The 10,804-nt window shown below is 39.5% G+C and overlaps 1 protein-coding gene and 2 non-coding genes across 3 annotated transcripts in view; all 3 read left to right on the forward strand.

Annotated features, from left to right (window-relative positions):
• Positions 1 to 2,496, forward strand: part of LOC140925836 (uncharacterized) — a 3,862-nt gene extending 1,366 nt beyond the window's left edge. Inside the window, exons 1-2 of the mRNA XM_073375689.1 lie at positions 1 to 1,740; positions 1,817 to 2,496. The exon at positions 1 to 1,740 is cut by the window's left edge and continues 1,366 nt beyond it. Of these exons, the coding sequence (XP_073231790.1) occupies positions 1 to 1,740; positions 1,817 to 2,496 (2,420 nt within the window). The remainder of the gene's footprint in view (positions 1,741 to 1,816) is intronic.
• Positions 2,497 to 5,475: 2,979 nt separating this feature from the next.
• LOC140929191 (U4 spliceosomal RNA) lies at positions 5,476 to 5,614 on the forward strand. Its single transcript, XR_012164709.1, has one exon. It is a non-coding gene; the product is annotated as a U4 spliceosomal RNA (small nuclear RNA).
• A 1,712-nt stretch (positions 5,615 to 7,326) lies between these two features.
• LOC140929184 (U4 spliceosomal RNA) lies at positions 7,327 to 7,465 on the forward strand. The gene has a single exon (XR_012164702.1). It is a non-coding gene; the product is annotated as a U4 spliceosomal RNA (small nuclear RNA).
• The last annotated feature ends 3,339 nt before the right edge of the window (positions 7,466 to 10,804 follow it).

A 10,804-nucleotide genomic window follows, 5' to 3' on the forward strand; every position in this document is an offset into this window, starting at 1 on the left:
AATTACCTACTGTTGGTAAGGAAACCTTGCTAATCAAAACATTTGGTGACAATTCAGCATCTGTAAAGGAATGTGACATTGTGCAATTGTGCATCAGAACAATAGATGCAATGAGTGTGTACGTCACTGCTTACGTTGTACCAGTAATATGCAGTCCAGTATCGAACCAAGAAATTCAAAGTGCAGTAGAATGTTATCCATACCTTCAAGGGCTACAGCTTGCATGTGGAGCTGTTAATGGAACGGTTAGTGTTGACTTACTAATAGGAGCAGATCACTACTGGTCTTTCTTTACTAGAGGAATAATCAAGGGAGATCCTTCTGGACCGGTGGCTCTTGAGACCAAGTTGGGATGGGTACTGTCGGGACCAGCTGCAGTTCCAGCATTGACAGAGTCATGCACAGTTAACCTAAGTGCTACACATGTTTTGAAAATTGAGTCAGCTGACATCAGCCATGTGCAAGATGATTTGCAGAAATTTTGGGACTTGGAAACCTTAGGCATAAGGGACAATGAAACTTCAGTTCATGACAAGTTTTCTAATGAGATAAAATTTACTGGTGAAAGATACCAAGTCAAGCTACCATTCAAGGATAATCACCCTATGCTGTCAGATAATTATACAAATGCTTCACGAAGGTTGGCAACTGTGATTAAGAAGCTTAAGACCCAACCAGAAATACTGGAACAATATCATCAAGTGATTAAGGAGCAATTAGAAAGTGGAGTAGTTGAAGAAGTGCGGCAAGATCAAGTCCTAGAACCTGGAAATGTGCACTATCTCCCACACAGGGGAGTTGTGAGACTTGACAGAGATACAACAAAGGTGAGAGTTGTATACGATGCCTCATCCAAGGTGTTTGGACCAAGCTTAAATGACTGTCTGCATGTCGGACCTTCATTAAATCCTCTTCTACTGGACATTTTGCTGAGATTTAGAGTTCATGAAGTTACTGTAACTGCTGATATTGAGAAAGCATTTTTGAATATTGAGATTGATCCAGGACACAGAGACTTTTTACGCTTTCTATGGGTAGATGATGTCAATAAGGAATCACCTGAGATTAAGTTACTTCGCTTTACAAGAGTTGTATTTGGAGTAAATGCTAGCCCCTTCATTCTCAATGCTACCATCAGACACCATGTTAATACATATATGCTGAATGACAATGCATTTGCACTTGAGCTTTTGAAGTCTTTGTACGTAGATGACTTCGTTTCTGGGGCCAAGGATGTGAACAATGCCCTTTCTTTGTCAAAGGAGATAAAACTCTGTCTCAAATCAGGAGGGTTCAATATGAGGAAGTGGAACAGTAACTCAGCAAGTCTTTTGCAATCACTGAAACAAGATTCAGCCTTCAGTGGAGACTTTGCTATAAACAGTAAAGAATGTGTTCAAGAGGAAGATGAGAGCTTCTCAAAGTCAGTTTTTAAGCAAGGTACTGAGAAAGAGCAGAAGGTCTTGGGAATGCTTTGGAACCCTAACCAAGATGAACTGATCTATGACTTGACTAAGATATTGGAGGGTGTGGACGTTCAGCCAGCTACAAGAAGACTGATTCTCAGTACTGCTACGAGATTCTTTGATCCCGTGGGGTTAATATCTCCCAGTTATTCTACCCTTCAAGATTATGTTTCAAAAACTGTGCAAGGCACAAAGGGACTGGGACGAGTTAGTGGATACCGAACTCAACCAAGAGTGGTTGTCAACTTTGTCAGACCTAAGACTAGCTGGAAGAGTGAGTTTTAAAAGGTGTTATACTAAGGGTCTCGGTGGGAATGAAGTTAAATCGCTCCAACTTCATTGTTTTGCAGATGCGTCGGAAAAGGCGTACGGAGCCGTTGTTTACATGAGAGTAGAATATGAGTCAAGAGTAGAATGTGAGATTGTGGCGTCAAAAACCCGAGTAGCTCCGTTGGACAAGCAAACCATACCGCGTCTAGAACTGTTGTCTAACCTTACTGCGTCAAGATTGGTGAAGAGTGTGAGTAAAGCTTTAGAAAACGTTGTGAGAGTTGATGACGTAGTCAACTGGACGGATTCTATGATTTGTTTGTGGTGGATTAGGAACACTGATAAGGAATACAAGCAATTTGTGGAGAATCGCGTGAGCGAAATCAGACGAAATGCACCGCCTGAGCAATGGAGGTACTGTCCTACGTCAGAAAACCCGGCTGACATTACATCAAGAGGAATTAAGGCCACTGCACTTAAAGAAAGTAGTTTGTGGTTACATGGTCCAGAATTCCTGTCTAAGAACAGCGCCTACTGGCCAGTCCAGCCTGTAAATGTACAAGCCAAGGAAGAGTTGTGCGAACTGAAATCAGCCAAACCTACAGTCTCCAGCTTATTGAACACGTGTACCGAAAAACAAGAAGCAAATCTGGAGAGTATCATCAATCCTGAATCCTACAGTTCCCTTACGAAGCTCATAAGAGTTACTTCACTTGTGTTGCTATTTGTCAAGAAATTGAAAAGAAGAAGGGACGGATGAACTGACCAAGAAGAATCCTTGCAAGTGTACAAGCAAGCTGAGAAGAAGTGGATTAAACACGTTCAAAAGGGTATCCTGAACAGTGACAAGTACCAGCAAATGAGGTCTACTCTGGGACTTTATCAGGACAGTGAAGGTGTAGTCAGATGTCAAGGAAGAATAGGTCGGTCGTCGTTACCCTATGATACCAAATTTCCTGTGCTTCTGCCAAGAGAACATTGCTTTACGAGATTGATGATCCTCAAGTGCCATGAACAATTCATGCACAATGGAGAACAGAAACACTAATTTCCCTATTACCTTCGTGGGAAATGCTGAACAGGAACATGTTAGTGAACATTAACATTAAGTCAAAGAACAGCAAACTCTTTTTCTTTCATTTGTTATTTTATTCGTTTCGTTGTTGATTGACCTGTGTCAATCAAGGCGGGGAGTGTGTTAGAAATTATTGCGTCATTGTGGCGGGAAAACTCGTCACGTGATCTGAAAACTGAGCTTTTTGCAAGAGTCTTAGAACTGTGTAGTCGTTCGGAGTCGTGGAGCTGATCAAGTGTGTAGATTGAGTTTAGATCATCGAATTTTTACGCGAATTGATGTCGATGAATCCTTTAAGTGTAGAACAGAGTACAGAATTCTAAGATATGAACATGTGAAGAAATATGCTTTAATGGAGTGAAGAATTAAAACTACAGAGAACTGATTATATATACAACATTTGGTTACATAGCTGTTGGTTTTGCAAACACATTACAAACCCACAGAAACTTTTCAGTACACAAAATTCTACTCGTGTCATCCATCAGGTGTGAAGAAAGGCTTCATTAAAGGAGAAGTGCTCCGGCTTCTAAGGACCTATTCCTCTCAAACCACCTTTGAGAAAAATATCCAAAAATTTCGAAAATAGCCTGACAGAAAGAGGCTACCCCGCCGCTATTGTGAGAAAGTACCCCTCTGAGGTAAAATTCGCCGACAAGAGAACAGCTCCTTAAACAGAGAAACAAATCCGCCCATAAAAAAAACTACCTTTCATTACACAGAGTCAATACCACCCGGTGTAACCTAGCCTAACGAAAATACTAATGGGGAAATTCCACCTTATACCAAACCAACAATGGCTAATAGAAATCTTTAAGGAGCCTCCCCTCATATCATATCGCAAGGGAAATACACTGAGGAACTATTTGTTAGGGCAAAGCTCTGAAGGTCAGATAACGACCAAGTGCATGGGTCGTGTGTTGACCGTCGCCAATTTTTAAATCTGGTAACCTGAGATGTGTCAAGTTTGATTCCATGCTTTCTCGGTTAAGTCCGACCAAGGGAGTCAAAGGTGACCCAAGGGGATTGCAGTGTATGTCAATTTTTCCATCCCTCCATCCCTTGTCTTCACGCAAGTTAAAAAAAGCCTTAAAATTACCTTCTCATCGATATCTCCCTACTCCCACAACATTTCATTTTCTCCCTCCTCCCTACATTTTCGTCCCGATTTCTCCCTCCTCCTTACCTTTTCAGGCCATTTCTCTCTCCTCCCTATTGTGTACCTCCCCCCTCTTTGCGGTGGATTAGATTACGGCCGCCATTTTGAATCAGGAGCCATGAATGGCACTTGTTTTCAAGATCGAATAGGATTTATCAAATTTAGCATTTCGCCCGAATTTGTGCCTCTGTTAATGGATAAATACTTGCTCCACAAGATTTTTGTTTAATTACGTGGGATAAAACAAGAATTATACGCTAAAAGCTTTCAGGTAAACCTCAAACGTGACGCGAAACCTCCAGCGGTGAGAGGTTCGCGGTAAACTGGGATCTAAAACTTTCTAATACTGAACACATATTCGACTTGGTAAGCCAAGCGATGCTTTTCGGCCTGCTTAAGTTAATTCTTTTGAAAAGGATTTTCTCTTCAGAAATTTTTCAAATTTAGCGCAATTGATCGCCATGTCATTGGGACACTTTTAAAAAAAATTAAATATTATGAAAAGATGGGGTCACCGCTCTTATTTTCGTAATGCTTGTCCACGTTATGTTTTAATAGTGTTTTTTAACAAACTTGCACACAAAATTTTTGAAACTGGAAAACCATCAAAAATTGACTCATCCAGTAAAATCTATAAAATTAATATTACTGAAACCTCGACCCTGTTTATTACTAAGGGTTACTCAGGGTTATTAAAATTTTCCCACCATACAATCGATGTGACAATCCAATTAACATATATGACGTCTTGGAAGATGCTTTTGCTTTTAACTGCAAGTGTTCTCAGTTTTTAGCATGTGTTTTTGCTTAAACATGATAAGACCTATTGATAATAATAAAAATATTATTATTATATAAAAGAAGATCATCGCAGCTATAGACGCAACTTTTGCAGTTGCGCTGAAAACAAAGCCTTCAAAAAAAAAAATTCAGGCTTGTACGGGATTCGAACCCTTCACCTCTGCGATACCGGTGCAGCGCTCAGCCATTAAGCTAACAAGCCAACTGGGAGCAGGCCGTTGAATTGGTTCGTATTAAACCCGTGGAAGAATGATAATGAAGGTATGATTTAAGAAAATCTTATATGAGAACTGCGGGGTGAAGAATGTATAAGAAAGAAGATCATCGCAGCAGTTTCAGGCTTACTTTTCGGAACTGCAAAAGTTGCGTCTGTAACTGCGATGATCTTCTTTCGTATAATTCTTCACCCCACTTCTCATATATGATATTCATATATTCATAACTTCATTATTATTACTATTATTATTATTATTATTATTATTATTATTTTATTATTATTTATTATTCAATAAAAACCTTTTAACCTCTTAAGGGGCTGACGAAAATCGCCGGTACCTTTGATGTCGTGATGTTATGTACAGTAGGCAATGCGCGCGCAGTGCCAAACAACGGAGTCACCTAAAGGTTACGGCAAAATAAATCGCATACCACAGTGAATGTGTGCTTAGCTGCCACAAATGTTTCCTTTGAATCCTGTTACAGTTAGCTTTGCGCAGTGGCATTACCGTAGCCAGTGAGGTTCATCCGAGGCGCGGTTATTGCTGATTGAAAACTTTTCCCAATACCCCGCAAGAAGACTTGAAATACAGTCGGCTTTGCAATTTTTGATGGTCCACATGTGGACCCTACAAAAATAAAGGAAGGTCCCAAAGCTTCAACATTCGCAGACTATAGGTGTGGTTACACGGGACGCTTTTAACGTGGTAAATGACCCCTTAACCGCGGTAAAGTGGCGTGGTGCGTATGACCGTACTTTCCCGAGAAAAATTTTCCACGGGAAATATCAAGAGAGAATGATCATTCTCTCTTGGAAATATCTATATGGTTGCGTCAAAAAGAGGAAAGAAACCGCACATGACATTAAACGTGGTAAATAGCTAGGTTATTTCGATAACCAAGGCGAGAGAGCCAATCAGGTTTCTTCATTTGACAACAACATGAAATCGCCCAAACTATTCCTTTTTTTCGTGCTGTTGAGATAAACTTAAGGTCGATTGAACTGGTTTGTCGGGCTAGATTTAGGAATGAAATTTCTCAAAAAGATATGTTCTATTCCTGACATGTAATCGAACAATGGGATACAGCTGAACTGTAAAATAGAATCTAAGGTCAAGATTAAAAAATGCTTTGTACCTTCGTTAAATTATCAGTACTAAAAAGAGATTTGATGAGCTAGCTTATTCTCTCTTAGTACTCTACCAGTTGAAGTTTCAGCTAAACTGTACGTATAAGTTTTCAACATAACATGAAATACTGCCATCATCGACGGCGATTATTATACCGCAATAACGCGAAGGGAGTCGTAAAGTGGACAAAATTAACTTAAGAATTGACAGCGTCATGTGTATCCACATGTTACCTCGGTAAACTCAAACCACGTTAATCTATATACCAATTTTTGTTCTATAACATCTGCGTATGTTAATCAAAGCAAATTGCTTTGGGTGATGATTCAGGGGCACCCAATGACTGTTTTCTGCAAAATATCTGTTCGGAGAAGCAAATATTGCCTAAAATTTTCTATTACTTGAGGACGGCTAAAATTTCTAGGTGACTGTTCCATTCGTGTACAGTTTGCGAAGCTCTCCTAACAAATTTCCTACGATTTTCTGAAGTTTAATTTCCGTTCACGTTTCACTCCCCAGGTTTGGCTATTTTTCGTAGAAAAAGGAAACCTAAAATTTTGGGCTTCAAAAATGCGATGAAGAGAAATTAGAAAAATTGTCACTTTCGTAAGACGTTAAATTACATCTACAATTTTCTGGAAAGTAATACTGAAGCCCTAATAATTTCGAAAAGTCTTAGGTTGCCCTAGGATGACCGAACAGATACAACTCGCCGCTGAGAATGCATTTCTAGAGATCTAAAAGTACTCTGGATGGCCTAAAAAGTGTTTTCAGGGTATTTAGGAGGAAATCATCGTTGGGTGCCCCTGAGGCCTTTGTCTTAAGAATTTTTTTTTCTCATGAAAAATGTTGAAACCGCACATGAAAAGTCTCTTTCATTTATGGTATTGGTCATTGGAATGTAATAAAAACAGCTGTACCGGCGTTATTCTGACTTTAAAGATCCAGACTAAGGGATGCTTCTACAAAAATAAAGGAAGATTCCAATCAAAGCTTCGACATTCGCAGACTATAGGTGCGTTTCAATTGTCATTGGAATGTAAGTTAAAAAATAAAAACAGCTGTACTGGCGTTATTCTGAAGAGATCTTAAAGATCAAGACTTAGGGATGCTTCTGCGCCTGTTTAATAATAGGGGTAAACAAATCGGTAACCACAATGATTGTGTCACCAGCCGCCAAAAAACGGTTCTTTGAACACTGCTAAAGTTAGCTTTGCGCAGTGGCATTACCGTAGTCAGTGAGGTTTATCCGAGGCGCGGTTATTGCTGATTGAAAACTTTTCCCAATACCCCGCAGGACGACTTGAAATACAGTCGGCTTTGCAATTTTTGATGGTCCACACGTGGACCCCACATAAATCAAAGAAAGATATCGATCAAAGTTTGGATCACAGTGTTCATCTTGACATGCGCAGATGTGTTCGTTGGCAAAATAGGTAGGATAGTGAAATTTGAATGGTGCTCAGTATGATATGAAGAATTATTCAGATCGTAATTAATGCGTCGGAAAATAAAGTGACCGCGTTCGGGTCGACTTTGCGGCTCACTGGCGCACTGATTGAAATGGAATCCAGCTCCTTTGATCTAATTTGTCAAATACGTCGTGGTGGCGGATGTGAAACACTTTCGCTGTTTCGCAGACGTTACTAACGGGCGTTAAATTATCATGACTATGGCTACCGTGCGGCTCAAAGCCGCTTTGAAATTGCTTCATATCTTTTCTCTACTAAAATGACCAGACACAAGAGTCCATAACCAGGAGCAACTACCTTTTATGTACTCGTGTCACAGCGTTTTTACTCAGTTTATTTTTAGAAAAATTTTAGCGCGAATTTAGAATATCTCAGTTTAAGTCCCACACTGATCAGCCATCAAAACCTTCAAGACTCCTACAGACTATGATGACGTTTTGGTCTCATTGTTCATCATATACACTTCGAATGTGCTTATAGACGGATGGAGCTTCCAGTTTCGTGGAAAAAACTGCTCTAAAATGTATCTAAAAATAAACCGATTTGTGAAAACTCTGTGACAAAGTCGTTCTCTCCGGGTTATGGGCTCCTGCCAGACAACATTAAAAACTGCTGACATTTTCTCATAGCACAGTTCTTTATCGTGGCCTGATAAATTTTAATTGGCTCTGTGCTGCACGCTACGCAACTTATCAACTTTTGTACGTATCCCTTTTTTTCACTGTCCTGGTCAATAGCTAGCCGCAGTATGCCTTCCCTCCCTCCTGCGATCAATGTTGTAGAATATATGCAGGTTTCTAAAGTGAAGCCTAACTCAAACTAAAGCTCTGGTTTGATCAACCACATCACCTGCAATCGCACTTCCAAAAAACTCATCCAATATAATCACCGCAAAACAACATTGTCTGGGAGAGAGAGAGGGGGTGGGCCTCTACTCCCCTGGGGAGAAGGGGAGGGAGGTCTGTTGCTGCTTTTTGGTTTTGCACATGTTATGTCTGGAAAATGGTGAACAAACAAAAAGAAAATGTTTGTCACTATGTTTCTGAACTACAGGAGAAACCAAATTGCCTAATTTTTAGGGTGACATTCTTGCAAAAAACATTTACTGGTATTGATCACTCCAGAAAATACCATAACATACCATAATGCTCCTTGTTTGTCACCCCAAATTTTGCATAAGCATTGTTTTCAGTTTCTCTTGGGGCCATTTTAACTCCCAAGAGAAACTGAAGACAATGCTTATGCAAAATTTTGGAGTGACAAACAAAGAGCATTATGGTATGTTATGGTATTTCTGGAGTGGTCAATTTTGTCTGAAGCTAAAATTAAAAAAGCTGAAAACCCAAGGTCTTATGGTTATTTATGACAATGGAACCACAGAAGGCTCTTTCCAAAGAGGTCCAGACATATGTAATTTTTGGAAGAGAATGAATGGCATGCTGATTTTCTAACAACAACCGATATGTGTAATTCCATGATGTCACTAGCAGTTATTCGCATACTCTGAATAGTATCGTACATACAGCAAACATCGAGATTTAAAGCACTTCTTAATATATTTTAACTGAATGACAATCACACAACAGAAGGGGGTACCTTTCCCAATACAAAGCAAGGCTGCAAATGAATTTCACATTTTCCCCAACGTTGCATGTACCTTGAAATGACTTGTTAAAATTTGCCATGTTGTGCATTTAGTATATCAATAGTTATTGTCAAACTAAGAAACTGTGAACACCTGAAATATAAGACAAATGGTAATTGTGTAGTGACTTACAGCTGTGCTTCTTGTAGTTTATTCTTCTAATTTCTGAAGGCCTTTTCCTTGCAACACAATAATATTCCAAAATAATTATTCTGGTGTTCATCGTTTCCTTAGTTTCACAGTACACTTGTGAAAATAATATTGGAATGAACAATAAACCAAGTAATAAATTAATATTTACCAGTAGTAACTATCACTTTGTAAGACACATTAAAACTTATCATAATGTATGAAAGCCTTGATCAATTTCTTAACCACATACTTTGAGTCATCCAAAGATGATGCATTTAATAGGATGCACAGTCCTGGATCCTAAGCCAATGTTTTAAATGGTAAAACACACAGCAATATTACTCATTGCTTGTAGTCTATGGGGTGCCATTACCGCCAAAATTCAGCTATCGTTACTTTCGTAAATGGTGCCTCCAATTTTGTTTATGGTGCCTTCGTTTTCATAAATGGTGCCTCTGTTTTCATAAATGGTGCCTCTGTTTTTGTAAATGGTGCCTCCAATTTTGTTTATGGTGCCTTCGTTTTCACATATGTTGCCTCTAAACTTGTTAATGGTGCCTCTTATTTTGTTAAACTGGTGCCTTTATCTTTGTATATGGTGCCTCTATTGTCTTAAAAAATGCTGCCGCTGTTTTCGTAAATGGTGCTTCAAATATTCAGCAGTCTGGGAACGACTCTCTGGTGACTTAACCGAGGAAAACTGGAGCTCAGTGTCAAAATGGCGGACTCCTTTTCCTGACTAGCAGCTAAATACGGGAATTGCACCGACCTGTGATTGGAAGATAAAAATAATATGTCAGTGGCGATGACGTGACAATTGGTTACGCTAGCCGTTTCAAGAGTAACGGTTTTTACACGAAAAAGACAGTCCACAGGAAAATACAATATAACAATATAATATTAAATATTTCTCAAAGACAAACAGTGCAGTACTCTTTTGAAGTCGGCTGACTCGCTAAGAGTCAATGTCTTATCGAAGTTGAAGTTCAACTGTCGCAAATCGGATAACTTCACTGAGTGATTCTGAGATGAAACCTTTTGTCTGCATCCACATTGATCTTAGGTTTTACCACTTACATATTGAAGAAAAGCCATAAACAGAACTTCAATGTCCACGTACACCCGACCGAACCTCGGTGCGATTCCTGCAGATACCGCTGTTCATACTAAATGCAGGAATTGCACCGGACGCGTTCTCGTCCCCAGAGTCACTCTAAGTTGTAACAAAAGAGCACGTGACCAAGAAAGAAAAAGAAAAAGAAATTATTGCTTGCAGTTTCTTCCTTCCACTGTACTGTGGAAAAGAGGGGAAAAAGGTGCCCTGCTTTCATGCTGGACGTGGTATTCCTGTGGTGAAGAATTTCCTAAAAGCATGCAACAAAAAATTGTTGCACACTCATAGTCTTTATAGGCAAAACTTCTAGTAGCACACACAAAA

Source organism: Porites lutea, chromosome 2 (genome assembly GCF_958299795.1).
Source record: "Porites lutea chromosome 2, jaPorLute2.1, whole genome shotgun sequence".
NCBI lineage: Eukaryota > Metazoa > Cnidaria > Anthozoa > Scleractinia > Poritidae > Porites > Porites lutea.